Genomic DNA, 22,076 nt, shown 5'->3' on the forward strand with positions numbered 1-22,076 from the left:
AAACCGGACCGGGCGTTAAACTTATTAATGAAGCTCAATGCGTTTAACCAAACCATTGGTAACGACTCGGTTTAAAGTTTCAACGGTTCAGTTTCGGGTCTCAATAACAAAAAATCGAACCAACTGTTTGGCTCATGGTACAACTTAGGATCCGTTAAAACCGAATTGTGAACACCAATACGTAATATGTTAATTTTTTTATTTGAAAAATTATAGCAATATCATACACAAATTAAAGACAATAAAATTATTTTTTTATGGTGCAATTATTTATAAAATGTATAAACGTATAAAAAAGTTATGGCCATTGAAAAATCGTTGGTGGGAAGTTATTTACAATTAATATTAAAAGAAATATATGAGTAAAGATAAATGTCTAAAGTAGTAACTATTTTTTAAATTTACAAAAGTTGAGGGGACAATGTTGTAACTATTTCAAGACATATTTTTAATGGATAAGTTTGTCTATATCTTACATGCTATACAAGTTGTACTTTAAGCATTAAAAGTTGTAAATTACTTAAAAATGATGTGTCTTAATTTGTTCATGTCTCATGTATTATATATAGTGTAGATAGTATATTATCCCAAATATAATGAGCTATAATGATTAATCTATCTACCTCTACCTATTATATTAAAGAAAATTAACTAGGGACATGTCACTTAGAAATTTATTCTTAGCCAAAATTTTCTGTTCAAACTACTTTTATATTTTTAATAGAAACTTATTTATACCAATCCATCATTTAATCAAATAACTAATTATTTAAGTTATATAGATTAAAAATATATGTGTATTTATGTCAGTATAATAATGAAATCATATCTACCTTTTTTTTATTAAATCAATTTATAAACATATATCAGTGAAAAAAGATGATAAGATGATTCATTATAATTGTATTAAAAGAAATGCAATTAAATTATAGAAATTAAATAATTAAATAAAAAAACCCTATATTTTGTCAAATTAAATAATTTAATAAGTTCATATTATATTTTCTAACAGAATATTCATACGAATACGTTGTGCATTTTCACGCAATTTCTTCACTATTACCAAAAAGATGCACCTAGTGATTTTATAAGTTGTAATTATATTTTTTAATGAAATAGTGAATTCTAACAAAAGATGATAAAATGATTCATTATAAATGACAATAAAAAATAACATCAATCGTAAAATTCAATATCATGACTGGCCCGTTACCCGGGTATGTGTCTGGTATTGGGTATACTCGCGGGTATTGTGACATTCGTCAAAATCGATTTAGTATTTGTACTCGTTTTATGACCCGTTTGTAATCGGATCTTTCTATTTAATAAAAAGTGTTGAATTATTAATTATGTTTTCGGTTTTATCTTTATTGTATTTACGCGTGGTGGCTCGTACGCTCGTATCCTAATCGTTTAATGTATATAATATGTGCAATTTTACAACAATTGATCACCAAACCAAACTATGGGGACTAGATATCAGTTTAAACAAAAATATTTTTGTTTCCCTCCTCTTCCCTCCTTCTCCCGTCGCACCATCAGCCCCCCCTTTCCATATATATTTTTGATCAGTTAAACCCATAAATCGCGGAATTAGATCAATTAGTTGGAGCCTTAACATACACGCTTCATCTCGTTATGGTATAACGCGTAAATGACAGCTAATTTATATCAAATCGTATCAAATTACTTAACTCTAGCCGCGGACTGAACTTGACCTCGTTAGCCTATAAATACATGTCCAAAACTCAATTAAATGGCTCCACACCATCATCTCACCTTCACGAAGCAAACCCCTAAGTCAATTGCATCTAACAAGCCGTTTCTGATCTCGTTTGAACTCGCCATCTGGCCGAAACCCTAATCTCTCGTCCTCCATCAATTCTTGTTCAAATCAGGTAATTGTTACATGCATTTGAATCGGAATTTTGTGTTTAACAGGAACCCTAAGTCAATTTGTTATTAACTCAAACGAAATAAACAGATTAAACAAATTAGGGTTCATGGTGGGTTTGGGGATAACGAATCTGATATATAAATATATTTCTTTCAGTGTTCTAAGCATGTTATACACTGGCCTGGATGGTCAGTGGCATTTCGTTAATCCTTGAACCGGCCCTGGGGCGCGGGTTCGATTCCCCCAGGCCCGGTTTTTGTTGATTTTTTTATATTAATTATTTTTAAACCTTTTTTAATTATTAAACACTTTACTATATTAATATAAATATTGTTTACACTCGTTTAACTAAACTGAACCCTATTGAACCTTTAAAATAGAGTTTATTTAACGTTCTTATATATATATATAGATATATAATTCGGAACATATATTTTAAATGGTTAAACTTATAGTTTCGTTTAATAATCCAACACGATTTATAAGAATAAATAAACTAATAAAAGTTTTAATTACACTTTTGAAAACCCGTTTTAAATATACATAACAAACTAACGATCCCCAAATCTATTATAAACCTATTTTGTTTTGTATTCATGTTTAGTTCATTCTTTCCACTTTAGATATTTATGTTGTTTATACCTTATAACTAGGACGAATTATCGGGACTTCTCGTGAAACCACCTAGTTGCTTTAAATCGTTACCATCTCCTCGTTACCGTATTCTATATTCCAAGTGAGTTCTTCATAACCCTGTTTTAATGCTTTTAACATTTTTGGGGTGTAGCATGTCACAAGTTTTATTCGTTAGTTATGTGCTTATTTATAAACCGATTCACAATTAGCGTACATGTTAATATTATTCTTGCATATTGTTTATGATTATACGTGAACTTGCTTGCAACGTGTTTATTATTCTTATGGTGGAAGTTACGCAAACGCATACACATAGTGGGAGGATCCGACGGGACGTACCCGCGCCGTCTAACGTTACAACTTCGGTTGTTCGTAAGGTGGTTCTCATTTCCCCTATTACTACGGCCTCGGCTAAAGGAATGGGAGGACGACATTAATTGATTTCATTTACTTTACGCTTGGATATTTATTACATTACGAATGTTGAATCGTGGTTTTTATATATATGTATACTCAATAATTTATGAAAACTCACCAATTTAATTATTGAAAAATATATTATTTTCAACGTGCTACAGGTTGAATCAATGGCATGTTAAGGATGAAGATCATTAGTATACCTTAGGATATTTTAATAAAGAACTTATTTATTGTTTTGATGAAATGTTTTTTTTAATTATGAATAATTGTGTACTTGTTACGTTACGAAATGAAATGATATAATTATTGCCACTTTAAATAGTGTTACGAGCTATGAATGATCTGTACGTTACATCCGGGCGTATTCCGCTTAAAGCCGGGGTGTTACAGGTATTGGGTATTGGGTTTCGGGTATACCCGTCGGTCTCAGGTTATTTTGTCATCCCTAACCAAATGCCATGTAAGCACCCAAAAACACAATCTAAAAATTTTTCTTTTGGTGATGTTCTAAGAGCATTCTCAACCTAACTCATTAATTTTAATGAGGGGATTTTGCAAATTTATAGGATGAGGTTGTGAGTAGAGTAGAGCGAAAATTTAGTAATTTTTTATAAATTTTGGGATAGTTTGTTTGTCCATATTTGTTGAAACTGATTCTGACTAAGGAGAGAAACTATAATAATATTTATTTATTTAGCGATCTATTGTTTTTTTTTATTTATCGTTGTATTTTTTGTTTATTTTTGTCATTGTATTTTTTTTCTCGACATTGTATTTTTTTCGTTTTCTTAAAGAGAAAGACATGTGAAACATTTTAGTTTTTCTTTTTTTTACTTTTTTCATTTTTGATTTATATTTTTAGTTATGATTTCTTTTTATCATTTTTCTTGAATTTTTTGTGGGGTTTTTTCAATGCTACAAATCTTTCGAGTTTTTTTACCAAAATGGGTGGAGGGGAAAAAGTATTTACCAATATAGGTTATTTTAAAACTATTTACCAAAATGGGGATTTTTCTATTCTCTCTCCTTTTTATTTAATTCTTTATCAATAGGGTTAAAAAATAAAAAAGAAAAAACCATAAACTGCTGGAGTTTTAATTTCTACAGCACGTTTTTTAGGAAGTTCATCCGCTTACATCTATAGCAAGTTTTGTAGGAACCAAATGGAGTTTTAATTTCTGTTTTTTAATTAACTAATTAGAATTATTTTCTTTTTATTTTTTCTTTAATCAAGCCATGTTAGCTACAACTTAGCAATCATCTAAATAAACTTCAAAATAAGATAAAAAAACATACTAAACAAGAGTTTCAAACTAAACGGTCTCAATATCAAAGACAAACAAAATAAGAACGTCAAATAAAGTCAACTTGATAATATTAAGTAGAGATTAAAATAAAAATGTCAAAACAACTTCATCCACTTAGACGTCAATTCTTCTAGGCTTGAAGGGACATGTTGACCGATTATGACCACGTTCTCCACAAATTCCACAACGGTTACCACTTTTTCCTTCTTTAATGTCCATTCCATTCCGTAGCCTTGTAGAGCGAGGGCGACCCTTTTTGTCTCGCTTTAGATCCAAATTTGGAAGTAATCTAATAGATGGTGATTGCGGCCAATAAGCTTCATGAGGAATCGGGAAAAACTCGGATGACCAAGTAGCACAATAATCCACAATTGAGTAACACTTGTTAATGTATTGCCAATTGTTCAAAGAAAGTTTGGCGTATACACTCAAAACATGAGAACACGGATACTTAAATATCTCCCATTTACCACACGAGCAAGTTCTTTGTTCCAAATTAACTACTTGGACATTTTTTTCCTTTTGAGTTATGACCTCAACAATTCCCTTCTGTCGATTAAAAATTTTCAAAGAATGCTCACCTGCTTTTGACATTAGAGCAGCTTGTTTCGCCGCGACATGAGGAGTATACACATCTCCATTAGCTTGAGCACTAGATCCCATAGGACGTCTCACCTCAAAATAGTTAACCAATCTATAAAATGTAAGTTGAACACATGATGTGATTGGTAAGAAACGAGCACCTTTAAGTACACTATTAAATATCTCAGATAAATTTGTAGTGAGCAGCCCATATCGCTTTCCACCATCATGTGCAAGTGTCCATTTATCAAGTGCATGGTCCTCGAGCCATTGAAGAGCTTGCAAATTTATCGTCCAATTTCTTCCATAATAGAGTAGAACTTTCGAATTTGATTTTGACTTCCAGCACGATAAGCTAATCTTTTCAATTTTGAGTTGCGAAACTTATCATTAAAATTGTTGATAAAATGCCTTAAACAATACCTGTTGAAAAACAAAATGATAACTGTTACTGAGATAAAAAAACAACAAAACCAATATGATATAATTTTTATAAACAATACCTGTGAAAACCACGTGGTTCTAACCAAGGAGATCCTTCTTCATTAATCGCCTTTAAGATTCCAGCATGACGATCAAATATTAAACATACCCCTTCAATATCTTTTACAACATGTTTCTTGACATGAGAAAGAAACCAATTCCAACTAGGGTAAGATTCATTCTCAACAATAGCAAATGCAAGTGGCAATATCTGGTTGTTACCGTCAACTCCCATTGCGATCATCATCTTGCCTTTATACTTACCATACAAATGTGTGGCGTCAATACTAATCACAGGCCGGCAATGTTTAAATCCCTTTATACATGGATCAAATGCCCAAAACACACGTCTAAATTCCACCTGATCATTCGTCGGTCTCATAACACACCATTCAACGATAGTCCTCGGATTAAACTTTCGTAATGCATTTAAAAACTTAGGTAACAAAATATAAGATTGTTCCCAATTCCCAAAAACATGTTCAATTGCCTTTTGCTTTCCTACCCAAACTTTCTTATATGAAGGAGTATAGCCTAACTTATCAATAATTTCGGCTCTTAAAGCGGTATTACTAATAGAAGGTTGCTCTTTTATAAGGTGTTCGATTTCTTGAGCAATTAAAGTTGCATCTAGGTTTGGATGATCCTGGGTAATCTTATAATGCAAACAAGTATGTGGACCTATATACCGTGTGATTTCAAAAGATCCACTACGCTTACGTTTACTTGCACGAACGTGCCATTTGCAACCTTGTTCATGTAACTTACATATTATACACCAAGTGGTTGGTTTCGATTCTATAACCTTAAAATGTTTATGTGACTTGATATGATAGAGTTTGACAGCTCTAATAAATTCTTCCTTATCATCAAAAGAGTCTTTTCCCAACTCACTAGTGAAATAATTTTTACTCACAGTATGTGAAATCATCCAATTGCTTTCAACATTCAAGTTAGTTTCCTCTAAATTGGTATAAGTTGAAGGTACTTGAACATTACCATGTGATGTTTCATCTGCAATTCTGTGAGCCTCATCCCCAGTTTCGTCATCTTCTAACACATCATCAATATCTTCATCATCGTCATCATCATCTTCAATTCCATCTTCTAAAACATCATCCACATCATCATTATTCACAACCGCAAAGTGAGACATTGTGTTAAAATCTTCATTCTGCATCAATTTTAATATTGCAGTTATTTGATCCATTCTGTTAAAGAAGAAAATTACATGGTAAGCATCAAAAAATACAATTATTTGTTTAATACTAGAATCAAACATTATAATATCGAACCAACAGTGAACAATAACTATTAGAATCAACCAACACATGCTATTTTACCTATTAGAATCAAAAACTAAACAAATATTATAATAATAAAAACCAACAGGGGACAACAAAACATAGAATAATATATATAATCTATTAGAATCATGCTATTTGACCTATTATAATCAAACCCACACTGTTTGTTGATTGTAGAATCAAACCCACACCACATGTGTCCCACTCACTTTCTTTCAAGTTGATTAAACAGACAACCTCAACAATATTGATCTTCGTTAAGCTGTAGAAAATTAATTGAAAAAGCAACAGATGAATGATATCGCGATTGAAGAATGATATCGAACCTTGAATTGGCGATTGAAGAATCGCGATTGAGAGCAGGGAAATCGATTATCAATTGAAGAACTTCATCAGTCTGTTCAGTTTCTTCGTACGTGGGTTTATGGTTTTTTCTTTTTTTATTTTTTAACCCTATTGATAAAGAATTAAATAAAAAGGAGAGAGAATAGAAAAATCCCCATTTTGGTAAATAATTTTAAAATAACCTATATTGGTAAATATTTTTTCCCCTTCACCCATTTTGATAAAAAACTCCAAATCTTTTTCACACTTCTCATTTTTGTCTCATTTTATATTTTAATCTTTATATTATACAGTTATTAATGTGACTTGAGAAAATAAATATATAGATACTTTCAAATAAGGTTTTAGACTACACGTTTTAAAGTAATAAGTGGAGCGTTAAAGAGGCCAGTATGCCACATACTTAACACTTGCTACACCATGCCAGCCAAATCAATGGGGGGCGTTGGGCGCCAACCCCTCTTCCCCTTTCTCGTTAACCCCAAAGAGCTCCGGAGATGGGTCCCGTTTCCATTAACAATCATTCACATATTTTTTTCATAACTAGTTAAGCTTATTTAGCCCACAACATATTTGTTAAAGTGTGTTACTTAAAGCCTACTGTCTATTAGTCTATAAGTGACAGTGAGTCAGTGACGTAAACCGTTTTAACAAAATCATTCTCGTTAACCCACAACAGATATACATGTAACTAGAGGTGGCAAATGGGTTGAATTGGGTCGAACAGATCATGAGTTGAAATGAGTCATGGGTCAAAACGTTATGTGTCATAATGGGTTAGGGTCAGAACAGGTCAATTAAAAAAAAGGTTGTTTTGGTTTGGGTCGGAACAGGCTATGGTTATTTTTTTTATTTTTTTGGCACGAGGATTACGGTGGAAACATTTTAGTTTTTTTAGATTTTTTATTTTTTATATAATTTGAGTTATGATTTGTTTATTATTATTTTTTTTAATTTTTTTAGGGGTTTTTTATTAAGAGAAAAAACCCCTCAAAAAAATATAAATAAAAATAAAAGGTTAGTAAATCAAAATTAAATAAAAAAGAAAAAAAAATTGTAATAAAAAACTAAAATGTTTCCTCTGTTGTCCTCGTTCCATACATAAATAAATAAATAAATAAAGACAAACCTCGTCGAGAAATCGAACCGAAATCGAAAAAATCGAAGAAAATAAAACAAAAGCCAAAATCGAAACAAATCAATCGAAATCGGAAAAATCGATTAGAACAAAACTAAAAAAGTTGAAACCGAACAAAAACGAAACTTTAAGTGGTTTGGATCAAAATTAACATCCCTACATTTAACAATAAACTTTGAAAGTTTGATGTTTAACTTTATAATAAATTTAAATATTGTTAATAATGTGGAAATGCAACTATTTGTGGAAACGGTTTTGAGTTCTTTTTAAGGAAGAGTAAGAAAAGCAAAATGGTTACTAGTTGAAAGTTGAAATAATTGCGGCCTCGTGAAGAAAGGTCCTCCAAGTGGCAAGTGTTATCGTGTAAGACAAGTACACATGATGATAACTCAAGACAGTTCAGATTTATTTTCCTTTTTCTGATTCGAACCGAAAAATAGATTTATTAGTACTGGTCGTGGTTTGTTTGTTTTCTCCACCTTGGAAGCCCGATATGCTAATTTACAAAATAGTCCCTAAACTATTTTCTTAAAATGCGATTTTACTCATTTTATCATATAAGTTCCTGTTTTGGTCTTAAACGTAGTGATTAAGAACAAACTAAATATGTGTGTTTATATAGTTATAAACTCTTATGTGTTTTAGTTTTAGTCTTTTAGAAAGATATTATTGCTTTAAGATAATATTTACAAACATTATAAATATTAATGCTGGTAAAGTCCAGTTAAGTGAAAAAGAAAGTTGCCTAATGATCAAGTTAGAGCTCAACGTAGTTAAAATGAATCTCTTTGATCATAAGAGTAGAGGAACATAACAAATACTTATGTGTTTAATACATTTACTAAGTTTATTGCAACTTATTTGTTGTTGCTACCAAATGACTTGTAGCCTAATGATATCAAGATATTGATAAAGGGGTCCCTCTCAAGGGTTCAAGTTTCATCGTGTACAAAATGATGTACATTTATTGACATGTGAGCATGTCGCTCAAACATAATTTACTGTTGGTGTTTTAAGAGTCATTAGCATCAATTTGTGATAATTAGATAAATTTAATACCAAAATGAAATTGTAATATACGTCGATAAAAGTTAGAAGATGTGTTGTAGTACATACTTGTTCGAGAGTCGAGACTAATGAGTCTAGCCGCCAACAAACTCAGTGCCAAAAATTTCCGCTACTGCTTGTTTGAAAACCAAATGGAAGTTGCTTTGGCTTTGTATGATTTATGGCAGGTTGCATTAGAATTTATCATAGTAGGAGCCGATCATCAATGGTAGATAAGGATAAGTGGTAAGTGGTTACAATAGTAACTATGATCAACAAGTAGATCGACGTACGGCAATGGCAACTAGGCATTAGTAGCAAGTACGAGCAACAACAACTACTATTAACAAGTATGCATCAGTAGTAACTTGACTATCAACAGTAACTGAGTTACTACTTACAGGTCAATCATAAACAATAACACATTTACTGCTAAAAGACTTTGCCCACGAATATAAGTTATTCATAAACAATAACCACTATCAGTTTTAAGTTTTAACTGCTAACTTAACACGTTTTGTTTTAAAAAGTTACTTTAATCTGAAAATGTATATATCAGTCGAATTCATAAAACAGAGCAAGATTTGGCTTTGCCTCTCGATTCAACGAATAACGCTTCATCCGTCATTCCATACAATAACATTTTCATCCATTATCATCATCTCTACCGTCTATTCAATTCGGTACGCATAATAATTATAATTAATCTCTCTTCCTATTATTATTATTGTTCAACCAATTCTTTACTTTACAATTTCAGATCTAATTCTCAATTCCGCATTCAATTATCGTTTATGTTATTATTACTGTTCCTAGTTTTTAACATATTATAGTTTAGGGTTTATTTATGTTCATTTCTTGACGTGTTAAATACTTTTTAATACAATTGCAGTTTAATTTTATAGATCTAATATTGTTTAAGGATGTGTTTAATTCTGCTAGTTGTTGTAGTGAAATAACTGATGTGTTGAGTTGATTATAATATTGTTTGTGGTTGTTAGATGGAATTACAACTGTGAGATGAGTTTTTTAGAAAGTCAACCCTATCTATCTTGGCTGTGTTAAGGATTAAATAAAATCGCTCTTAACGAGAGAAGCGTACACATAACTAAAGTAATTATTATTACTCTACAGTTTTTGGATTTGATTATTTAAAAAATGACTGTAATTATTCTAATTCTAAACTGTGGAGTAATAAGACTGTGTTGTGGTTTGGTTAAACGTGTAACGTCACTGCTACGTAGGAAGTGGGCTTAGCTAACAAACCCGTTAACTAACAAGGGTGTTGTGGTAACTAGATATTAAAAAAATCCAAAAAAAAACAAAAAAAAAAAATGCTTGGCTGATATGGGGTGGACCCCACCTATTTAAGCCCTCTTGGGCGTTATGGGGATAGCGAGAGAAGGAAGGCAGGTTTGGCGCCTGCGTAGTGTTGTGTGGCTATGGAAATGGTGATGATGTGGAAGCAGAGGCCCCGGGCCCCCCTGTTTTTTGCGTAGTAGTGTAAGTTTACCCGTTTTCATCCGAAATTTTTTATACGTAGTGTAAATTTAGCCGTTTTCTTTCGAAGTTTTGAGTCTGGCCCCCCGTTTGCGAATTGTTTTAATACATTTTGAGTTTCCCCCAATCACCACAACACTCGGTCTAATAGTTACTATGAATAATTATTTTTACGTTTGGTAGGTTTCATTTGTACTGGATCCCACCCCTGGTCATATTATATAATTTTCTTCAGAATTAGTGTATTTTGTACTTGTAAATATAGATAGATTTGAGCATATTGGGACCATAACTCATAAGTTAAGATATCTAATACTGCAATTGACAACCAAACAATTAGGCTTTTTTGGTGGTCTAATTTGTGGTGCTACAAATGAATGTGCATTAGTACTATATAGCTGTGTAACGCTGCCACGTGTCTTATATTAATTGGCTTGTTACTTGTTCTTAGTAATTAGCCTCAACTATTTTTGTGGTTGCAAATAATGGGCATGCATCAAGTTGAGGACCCCATATGTATGGTACAAACAATTTAAGGATAGCTGCTTGCTTGGATATTAATTCTTCTGCTGATTTCGTTTTTCTTTTTCTTGTTTTTAAAGTTTCTATTTAATGAATAATCATTATGTCTGACCGAGACTTGTTATATCTTTTGTTGTGGCAGAAATAAGCTCCAGTATTCAGTCGATGCATACGCCCCATGAGTTTAATTTCACTATGATGTTTGCTGAACATATAAACCATTTTATACTCTAAAGATCATTACACAATCAAAAGCTGCAAGTGCAACGAGTGGGAGATTTTAAGCGCGGTTAACTCAGTAAAGATGGAAGATTGCCAGACCCTAAACTCAGACATAAACAATGGATTAAAACACTATCCTTGGACCCCGTTAAGACTCTTAAGGGGTCTGGCATGTTTAGTGGTTTACCTGTCAACTGCTTTCATGTTTATGGTTTATTTCAGTCCAGTTGCTGCAGTTTTTCTTCGGTTTTTTAGCATACATTACAGCAGAAAAGCTTCATCTTTTCTTTTTGGTATGTGGTTAGCTTTATGGCCGTTTTTATTCGAAAAGATAAATAAAACCAAAGTGGTCTTTTCTGGAGAAACGGTTCCTGAAAAGGAACGTGTTATGCTTATTGCTAATCACAGAACCGAAGTCGATTGGATGTATCTTTGGGATCTTGCACTCAGAAAAGGTTCTTTAGGATGCATCAAGTATGTCCTCAAAAGCAGCTTGATGAAGTTACCAATATTCGGTTGGGGATTTCATATTTTTGAGTTTATTTCAGTGGAAAGAAAATGGGAAGTTGATGAAATTATTATGAGAAAAAGGCTCTCGAATTTCACCAACCCGTCAGACCCGTTATGGCTTGCTGTTTTTCCTGAAGGAACTGATTTCACGTAATTTCTCAACTTTTATATTTTTATACACTGTTCAGCTCATTTTATAACCTGTTTGATTTTTATATGCAGAGAACAAAAGTGCATAAAAAGCCAACAATATGCTGCTGAAAATGGGTTACCGATTTTAAAAAATGTGTTACTGCCCAAAACAAGAGGCTTTCATGCTTGTGTTGAAATATTAAGGGGTTCTCTTGATGCAGGTTAGTATATGGCTTTCAGCATTAACTAGAAATAATATTTCGGGCGCATAGACGAAAATGCCATCATGCGCAAAGACGTAATAGAAAATTTTAACACTATATCATGCGCATAAAATAAAAATGACGAAAATGCCATCATGTGCAAAGGCTTAACAGAAAAAATTAACGCGTGTTAGTGAAAATGACTTAAAGTGTGACAAAATGTAAACATTAATTTTATGTTATTTACTTGGTTTAAGGACAAAAGGTGTAATTAACTCTAATACATAACATTCATTTTGCTTATTGCAGTGTACGATGTTACAATTGCGTACAAGAACCGATGCCCGACATTCATGGACAATGTTTTTGGTGTGGAGCCTTCTGAAGTACATGTTCATGTGAGACGAATATCTCTAGAAGAAATCCCGGTTTCAGAAACCGAGTGCAACACTTGGTTGCTAAAAACATTCGAATTAAAAGATCAACTGCTTTCGGATTTCATAGCTCAAGGTTATTTTCCTAATGAAGGAACCGAAGGCGAGCTTTCAACAGTTAAATGTCTGGTAAATTGCATAATAGTAATAGCTATTACTTCTGTATTCACATACCTTGCGTTTTTCTCATCGGTTTGGTTCAAAGTGTACATTGTATTGTCGTGTGCATATCTTGCGTGTGCTACGGCCTTTAATTTCTGGCCGTCGCCGATTCATGAGTATGTGAAGGGGTTGTTACCTGGTAAGAAATCCTGTTAGGAAATAGGGAAGCAGGTAGAGTTTTGTTATCTGCTGCTAGAAAACTGTTTTAAGATGATTTTTGGTTTGCTGAAGAATAAGTTCTTGTATAAGTGGTAAATGTACATTTTTTTTCTTTTTTGTAATTGTAAACGGTGATGGATGGACATAAACTCTTACAATTCAATAATTTCTTTCTGCTCTATATACATATCTTGGATTTTTTTTATAACTTGTTATGAAATAATAGAGAAAACAAAGATGACATGGAGGATTATGTATTGTTCTTAATGTGAATGTGTCTGTTTGATCGATTTAAGACTCGAATTGAACACTACGATCATCAAAATACCATAACCGGTCGGTTTTGGTTGAATCGTTTATTAACACTTCTGGTTTTGTTGTCTGTTTATTTCGGTAAGTGAATTCAGCAAAAAATCACTAGTTTGGAATCAATTTTTTTAAAAGAAGAACCCGTTGTCGCTCCAGGAATATTCAGAGATAAAATCTTCTATATCTAATTATAAAAATAACAACTAAAAGTTGGTTTTCTCGCCTCTTTTGTATAAAATATTGGATGTCACGTGTCTACTTTTAGTAAAGTCAATATTTTGATTTCCCACCCCTCTTTTATTGAATAATAATGATTTTCTTTAATTTGGTAAATAATATGATTACACCATAAGTCTAATTCTTAATTTTTTATAAAACATTTTTGTGAAAGATATATTTTTTATGAACTGCAAATTTGAATAGAAGAAAACCCCAACCTCTCCTACCGAGGAGCTAGCAAGGCCTGGGAAAACAAACGTCCAAAAACATTACATAGACAAGCATTTCCATTTAGCCCAATCTATACCTAAATAACCGATCTATTTTTTATCCACAAATAACTTAACACCTTAATTTCTCCAATCACTTTTGTCAATCCTTATGGGCTTTTCTTCAGACACCAGGAGACCATTATTATAGACCGCACCATGCTCCTCTTGTGCTCAATCATCGGAACTTTCTTATGAACACTAAGAATTTCTTGAACCGAACCAGCATCAAATTGCGGGATATTGCACCACCTGCTGATGTAACTCCAAATCACTTAAACAACATAACAATTTGTCAATAAATGATCAATTGTTTCCCCTGCATCCAAGCAACAATTACAAATGTTAGGCCCAAAAAAATCTTTCTTTTCATAAGATTTTCTTTTGTTGGAAAGCGATTGAGAAGAGCTCTCCAAACCACGATATTAACCTTTAATGGAACCCAATTATTCCAATCCAAGATACTCCTACTTAGTGAAAAATCGACTCTATACAACAATTTTTTCATCGAAGCAACCGTAAAACATCCCGACCCATGACCCATCTCCATTTATCCTCTTCCCCATTAAGTCTACAATAATAAAGTTTCATCAATAATTACATCAATTCATCCACAACTACACCATAACGAGGCTGGGCTTTCCGGTTCCAAATTATTTTTGTGAAAGATATGATATGTTATGTAGAATATATATTTTAAAATGCATTTATTTAACATGTGTAATATACAAGATTTTAACATGTGTATACTAGTTAGTAATATATGCACGTGACACCTTCATTTTCGTTTTTACATTTGTCACGCTTGTTTAGCTCGATCACAAGCAAACATGAAATCAATCTAAACACTTTCTAGTTCATGATAGCCTCACAAGGAAGTTCGGACAAGTGCTCATTTATTAGAATAATTTGAGTTTAGGCTCAAGCTTTGAAGAGGTAGGTTCCCGCAAAGCCCAGTTGGACCCACAAGACTCACCTTGAAAAGGTACGTCTACGCAAAGACCAACTGGATCCGCAGGACCCACCATGCTCAGAGAGATGAAGACCTTACACGCAGTAAGCCAGCTGTCCCCGCATGAAAGCCTCCCTTGGTACAGTACCCTGCCTGTCCCCGCAGCTGTGGGTACAAGCCAAGAAGGAAGGCTACCCGCACTAACAGTAAGGCTACACGTATAAGGCACTAACTCTTATACTTCAGTAATGTCACCTGAAGAATGAATGAGCAGGACGGGAATATTCCCGCCCAAAAGAGCCAGTCCGTACGCTTCTAGAAGATCTTTTGTACTATACCTACCAAGGTATGGACAAATAGACAAGATCTGACAAAAGCAACCCATGAACCAATCACATGGTGACAGCTCACTGACAATAGTACGAGGAGGAGCACGCTCCAGTACAAAATGTCACTATCAGCCGCTGCCTACCCACCAACTCCCATCATGGCACGAATGTAGCCCATAGTTGGTGGAAAAGGAATATTATATACAGCTGGCCGTACCTGCTAGGAAACCTACATTCGGCTATAAATACTCCAACACCCTGGAACGGTATTTTTATCATCTTCTCTCTAGCTATTTCTCTCTATATACACCTATATTTAGAGCAACCTAGTCTGATTCTCACGCCGGAGGGTGGTCACAAGGAGGAACCCCCCCTTCTCAGTGACGAGCTTACGGTGTCTGTTTTGCAGGTTGAGAAGAATAGCCATCTTTGCCGGACCTAACCCTCGTGGGAAACATCTACTTAACCCTAGGATTATCCTTAATCTATCGGGGTCCCTTAGTGTTTCTTCATTGGCGCCATCCGTGCATTAAGCTAGAACTTACTCTTCTTTCAGTTTTTTCAAACTTCTGGAAAGATGGTTAAGGTTACTCCGATGCCAAAGCCACCGGGTAACCAAGAAACTCCGGTAACCACAACCCCAGCTACTGGGGGGAACACCGGTGAATACACGATTGTTACGAACACTACCTCGGTTACCCAAGCCGGGGCAAGTGCAGTAAACAATCCTCTCCTGGGATTCATTGATACCCAGTTGGGGAAACAACAGACGAGACTTCCCCGACAAACACCAGAACAAGTTAAAGATTGGGCGGAAGCACGTCAGAAAGAATTCCAAGCCGAGTTGGACGAACGTTTACGTTCACTCCAACAGGCCAATGACAAATTCGGAAGCACTCGACAACAGCTCAACATGAGCAATGATTGCGAGTATGTGGATGATGAAGATTGGGAAGAATCTGACAGTGACGCAAACCCACGTCATAAGGCGAAAGGGAAGCGTAAAGAAGCAGACTTCCACTCGAGAAGAAATTTCGAAGAAACTTTCAAACCAATGAACACGAGGGGAAACCCACGTGACTTCTCCAAAACTTTCAGACCAACTGTTGCGAATGCGGGAACGTCCAAATTTGCAAGGGACATTGCGGAAGCAATCGCTCCAAAGAGTGCCAAACAGATGTCCAACATAGGCACTTACGATGGCATATCTGACCCGGACGATCACATGAACAGATTTATAGCGGGGGCAACTGTCAGTAATTGGACGGAACCCACATGGTGTTACATGTTCCAAATGACGCTCGTCGGGGCAGTCAGAGCGTGGTTCGATCGTCTACCGGTCCACCACATCTACGATTGGGCAGACTTCCAGCACAAATTCAGCCAGCACTTCAGTCAACAAAGAAAATATACTGAAGAGCAATGGACGATCCTCAACTGCATCCGAGAAGAAGACGAATCTTTGCTAGACTTCATCACTCGCTTCAACTCAAAGAAGCTAAGTCTGGGCACTATTAGCGAAGATCTTGTTCGCGCCGCTTTCATCCAGGGCGCTGAGTACCAGAGCTCATCCGCACGTTGACAGGTAAAGACGGCATGCCACCCACATGGGATGCCATCATGACGGCAGTTAAACGCTTTGCCGAAACGGAGAAGCAACTGGGTAGAAATCTTCCCCAGAGCACAAACCTTTACACCTAGAGAACAAGAGAAAATAACGTCCGTACCGCCCGACAAAACAAAAAGAGGAAGCTACGTATTTGGCAGTCAAGGGTAAACTTTGACACCTCATCCAGCTCTCGCCCTCTCTTAGGCGGAAGGGACAACATGCAGTCGTCGAACCGGAATCCCAGATGGACGCCACTCACCAAAAGCGTCACCGAGATAATTGCCACCGAGAAGCTCCCATGGCCAAAGACTCCAATAATTCGACAGCGTCAAAACGCTGATCAGAGCAAATCCTGTGACTTCCACGGGACAAAAGGCCACACCACGGAGGAATTCACATCCTTGAAGGATGTCGTCGAAACATTCGTCAAAGATGGGAAACTCACACACCTCGTGGCATCAATCAAGAACGGAGGGAGAAAAGACAATCGGTACAAGGGCAATGGACGGAAGCCCGTCGACATCAGCATTCACATGGTTCACGGCAACATCAGAGAAAGAAAACGACGAACAACAGAGCCAAGTGCGTGGAAGGAAGCAGAAGTGCGCTTCCCGCGTGTGCCAGGGGGGCCCAACAAAGAAGGCCCCATAGTCATCAAAAGCCAGCTGGGGCACTACATCACCTCCCGCACCCTTGCTGATAATAGCGCTTCATCAACGTCATGTATAGGCAGTTCTTCAACAAGCTAGACGACGAAGACAAAGAACGCCTTGAAACAGTTTACGCCTCGATGGAAGGGTTCGACGGCAGCACAAACACCCCCTTGGGAATCCTATCTTTCCCCGTCACTCTCACGGACGGGAAGTACTCCCGCACAGAAGACGTGGACTTCGTTGTAATGAGGAAGCCACACCACACATACGACATTCTCTTCGGGAGAGATGGGATGGCAAGATTTAATGCTGTGGTGTCTTCGGTCCATCGTATGATGGGATGGCCAACAGCTGAGGGCGTCGCTATGATCACGGGCATTCCCCAGGTATGCATCGCATCTGTCTCATCTAAACCCAAACCAAAAATGGCTAAACCAACCACCTCTGAGCCAGAAGAATGGGCCTTCAATGGCAAATACCCTGACCAGCCCGTTACCATTGGCCCAACGATCACTAATCCCACACGCACCCTACTCAAACGCTTGTTGCAAAAAAATGCCGACGTCTTCGCGTGGACACTAGCTGACATGACTGGTGTACCTCGAAGTAAGGCTGAGCATAAGCTCAAGTGTGACCCGGCGTTTGCGCCGGTCATACAAAAGCGTCACGTAATGGGTGCTGAGCAGGCTAACGCGTGTAGAACCCAAGTCAAGGAACTCCTTGACGCAGGCATCGTACGCGTTAGTAAATATCAAACATGGGTTGCAAATCCCGTCATGGTACCAAAATCCAACAAACAATGGCGCATGTGCATAGATTTTAAAGACCTAAACAAAGCATGCCCCAAGGATTGTTACCCGTTACCCGAAATTGACCTTAAGGTAGATTCATTAGCACCGTTTTGCCTTAAATGCTTCCTTGATGTGTATAAAGGGTACCATCAAATCCACATGGCTGTTGACGATCAGGATAAAACCGCATTTCGGACGCCCGATGGCACATTTTGTTACCAAATGATGTCATTCGGACTAAAGAATGCCGGATCCACATACCAACGCCTGATGGACAAGAGTTTCATGCCCAAATCGGGAGGAACTTGGAAGTTTACATGGATGACTTGGTCATCAAAAGCCTCGATCCAGAGGCGATGTTGAAAGACATCGAAGAAACTTTCAACACGCTCAGAAAGATAAACATGAAGCTCAACCCGAGCAAGTGTTCCTTTGGGATGGAAGATGGGAAGTTCTTAGGAGTCATCGTTACCAAAGATGGCTTCAGAGCGAACCCCGAAAAGGTTGAAGCCATTATGAAAATGGAATCACCTACTACCATCAAACAGGCTCAGACACTGAATGGACGACTAGTTGCACTTAACCGCTTTTTGGCAAACCATGCGGAAAGGTCGTTCCCATTCGTGTCAACATTGAGAAATTGTTTGAAGAAAACGCACTTCCGCTGGACACCAGAAGCGGAAGCAGCCTTTCAAGAGATTCGGTCACGCTTGATCGAACTCCCAACACTCACCGCACCAGAAGTGGGGGAGGAATTAATTCTCTACCTCTCCGCCACAGACAGAGCAACTGGGGCAGTATTACTAGTATAACGAAAGGGCATTCAGATGCTCATCTACTATGTAAGCCACGTCTTAACAGACGTGGAAACCCGGTACTCTACCATGGAAAAATTAGTCTTAGCGCTCGTACAGGCTTCACGCAAGCTAAGACGATATTTCAAGGCCACCCAATCACCGTTCTCACCAACTTCAAACTTGCAAACATTCTAGGCAAACCCGAGTTGTCAGGGCGCCTAGCAAAATGGGCAATTAAGTTGGGAGAAAACGCGATAAAGTACAAGCCAAGACCAGCCATAAAAGGCCAGGTCTTGGCTGAAGTCCCCGCTTCGCGGGAAAAAGAGTGCCAGGAAGAGGCTCAACCCTCTCCAGCACAAGACATTAACGATGTCTGGCGACTCTATACTGATGGAGCAGGCAACAACGAAGGTTCAAGCGCAGGGTTGAAACTAACTAACCCAGCAGGCCAAGAATACACTTACGCTATTCGGCTGGATTTCCCAAGTACGAATAACGAAGCGGAGTACGAAGCATTCTTGGCCGGATTAAGAATTGCGCGTAAGATGGGGGTGAAAAACTTGGAAGCCCACATGGATTCCATGCTAGTAGCCAACCAGATAAACGGAACGTACACGGCCGTGAACGACACAATGGCCCTGTACCTCGCACAAGCAAAAACCCTTATGCGCGATTTCAACGATTGCAAAGTTGTGCACATCAAGCGAAGCGAAAACAAATCTGCGGATGCGCTAAGCAAGCTTGCATCGTTAGCCTTCACCCACTTGGGAAAGGACATCCGCGTTGAACTTCTTGGAGCACCATCAGTCCCGCACAAGGAAATTTGTGTCATCCAAACCGGCACGGAAACATGGATGACGCCAATCATAAATTACCTTGCGACGGGTGTACTACCAGAGTCAAAGACACAGGCAAGAAAGATACGCTGTAAATCACTTAACTATCAACTTGTTGATGACATACTTTACAGGCGTAATTTCCTTGGCCCACTCCTCAGATGCGTTGACGACCAAGATGCCGACTACCTCCTAAGGGAAGTACACGAAGGCATCTGTGGAGTACACGCAGGTCCACGCGCAGTTGTAGCTAAGCTAAACAACGCGGGATACTTTTGGCCGGGGATGCACACGGATGCGCTGGCCTACATCAGAAAATGTAGGTCCTGCCAGCTCTCCGCACCCGACACGCATCGCCCGAAGAATGAACTTGTTCCAGTCACTTCTTCATGGCCATTCCAGAAGTGGGCCATCGATGTTACAGGCCCATTTCCCACAGCAGCAGGGAACGTTCAGTTCCTAGTGGTAGCCATCGACTACTTCACCAAGTGGATATAACCAAAACCCCTAGCCCAAACAACCGCAAAACATATCAAAAAAATTATTTGGGAATTTATTATTTGTCGTTTTGGACTTCCATAGAATTTGGTGAGCGATAACGGCACCAACTTTGCTGACCAGAAGCTACAAAAGTGGTTGAAAGAGCTTCAAATCACCCACACCTTTACCTCAGTGGCACACCCACAGGGTAATGGTGAGGTGGAAAGAGCAAACAAGAGCATCGTCGATGGCATAAAGAAAAGACTCTTGGATCATAGATCCGGCTGGGTGGACCAAGTTCCACATGTCCTTTGGGAAACAGAACGCTGAAAAAAGCAAGCACGGGCGAAACCCCATTCAGCCTCACCTATGGCACTGAAGCCATGGTTCCAATCGAGATTGGTCTACCCTCACTAAGAGTCATAACTCAACCAGAAGACAATGAGGCGGAAAGACGGTTAGACCTTATGCTGACCGAAGAGCGCAGAGACTTAGCCGCAGCGCGTGAAGAGAACTACAAGCGACAAATGCAAAAGTACTACAACACGCGGGTGAAACTCTGCAACTTCAATGTCGGAGACTACATACTGCGTAACAACGAGGCTTCGAACCAGGAGCGCCCAGGAAAGCTGGCCCCGGTCTAGGAAGGGCCATACATTATTAAAGAAGTTCTGGGAAAGGGCGCATACCGGCTCGAAAGGCTCGATGGCACCCCCATCCCAAGAACATGGAATGGAGCTCAATTACGCAGATGCTACATGTAGATCAATTCCAAACTTGTAACGAACAGGCCTAGAGCCACTTCTAATGGAAATAATTCTCATTATCACATTGATGCTGATAGCCTTACCTTTATACTTATGATCTGACCACACTGATATGCCGGTATTCACCGCATAAATAAGTGAGGGAGGAAGTAAGTCGTTGCGTGTGGAAAGCCGCACAACCCGCATAAACACAAATAAACAGTAAAAATTTATAAGGAAAAGATAAGGAAAACCTTCACGCAGGTCAGATATAGATGAAGTTTGGTCATCCTACTAAGTGAAAGTGACGGTCCTACCCGCACAATCATGATAGAGGAAACAGAATATTAACCTATTATCTAACACGCGTCGAAAGGTTAATTTATTCAAAACATTTAGAAAATTGCATGAGCAAATCATATAATGTTTATAAGGTAAGGCATTAACAAAACATTTATATTCACGCTAAAAGCTGTTCAAATATTACAAAATGGCTAGGTATCTACCCGCCTACAAAAAGTGAAAATCTATCCTAACGGCTTGGAGGAATCTCAAGATTCAGGCTTCGGGACCACTCCCTCCAAACCCACTTGAACCCGCACCATCAGTTGGCTGCGGCTGTTCAAGGAAAGCTTTGAGAACAGCTAGCCTGTCATCAGCAACAGCAACTTCATTCACCTTTTCCACGACCGGATGAGAGAAAGCAGCATATTGGTTCACAGCTTGGTCATAGGCAGCCTCAGTATCAACATCGTGTAGAGGAAATCTGGAAGGCGAGATGCCTTTCTCTGCAAATCCTAGGCCAAGTAAGAAACCAACTTTCTCTCCATCCTCATGAGAAGCGTTGAGGGCTGTGCTCATGGCATCATCATAGGATGTGTTCGCGAAAATCCGATGCACAACCTACAAAAAAAAAAAAACTTTTCTATGTATAAAAAGCAAAAGGCAAAGAATAATTGAGCTATGCGTACATGCGGCAACGCTTCTCGCAGAAGCCAATCATTATTGGATAAGGACTCTTGAAGGGTAGCTTGAGCTTGATCACGTGCGCGTTCGGCCTCATTCTTATTAAGGTTGGCA

The 22,076-nt window shown here is 37.5% G+C and overlaps 2 protein-coding genes across 2 annotated transcripts; one reads left to right on the plus strand and one right to left on the minus strand.

The window, feature by feature from the left end:
• Window positions 1-4,374: 4,374 nt before the first annotated feature.
• LOC143593352 (uncharacterized) lies at window positions 4,375-6,535 on the minus strand. Its single transcript, XM_077073009.1, has 3 exons — window positions 5,346-6,535; window positions 5,266-5,293; window positions 4,375-5,202 (listed from the first exon to the last, which is right to left on the minus strand). The coding sequence occupies exons 1-3, from the start codon at window positions 6,533-6,535 to the stop codon at window positions 4,375-4,377; spliced, it is 2,046 nt and encodes a 681-aa protein (XP_076929124.1).
• A 4,291-nt stretch (window positions 6,536-10,826) lies between these two features.
• LOC143593359 (putative 1-acyl-sn-glycerol-3-phosphate acyltransferase 5) lies at window positions 10,827-13,142 on the plus strand. Its single transcript, XM_077073017.1, has 3 exons — window positions 10,827-12,066; window positions 12,139-12,269; window positions 12,561-13,142. Exons 1-3 carry the CDS (start codon window positions 11,489-11,491, stop codon window positions 13,001-13,003), a joined length of 1,152 nt encoding a protein of 383 aa, XP_076929132.1. The 5' UTR covers window positions 10,827-11,488; the 3' UTR covers window positions 13,004-13,142.
• The last annotated feature ends 8,934 nt before the right edge of the window (window positions 13,143-22,076 follow it).

Source organism: Bidens hawaiensis, unplaced genomic scaffold, assembly GCF_021521415.1.
Source record: "Bidens hawaiensis isolate Kalapana, Puna unplaced genomic scaffold, B.hawaiensis_p1.1 tig00041958_1, whole genome shotgun sequence".
Lineage (NCBI taxonomy): Eukaryota > Viridiplantae > Streptophyta > Magnoliopsida > Asterales > Asteraceae > Bidens > Bidens hawaiensis.

What these genes read in the sequence shown, in the direction of transcription:
- LOC143593359 (XM_077073017.1), top strand. Translation starts at nt 11,489, where the DNA reads ATGGAAGATTGCCAGACCCTAAACTCAGACATAAACAATGGATTAAAA. An exon ending in CCTGAAGGAACTGATTTCAC is followed by an intron (nt 12,067 to 12,138) that starts GTAATTTCTCAA and finishes TTTTATATGCAG; the next exon opens with AGAACAAAAGTGCATAAAAA. An exon ending in AAGGGGTTCTCTTGATGCAG is followed by an intron (nt 12,270 to 12,560) that starts GTTAGTATATGG and finishes TGCTTATTGCAG; the next exon opens with TGTACGATGTTACAATTGCG.
- LOC143593352 (XM_077073009.1), bottom strand. Translation starts at nt 6,535, where the DNA reads ATGGATCAAATAACTGCAATATTAAAATTGATGCAGAATGAAGATTTT. An exon ending in GAACCACGTGGTTTTCACAG is followed by an intron (nt 5,294 to 5,345) that starts GTATTGTTTATA and finishes TTTTTATCTCAG; the next exon opens with TAACAGTTATCATTTTGTTT. An exon ending in ATCATTTTGTTTTTCAACAG is followed by an intron (nt 5,203 to 5,265) that starts GTATTGTTTAAG and finishes AAAATTGAAAAG; the next exon opens with ATTAGCTTATCGTGCTGGAA.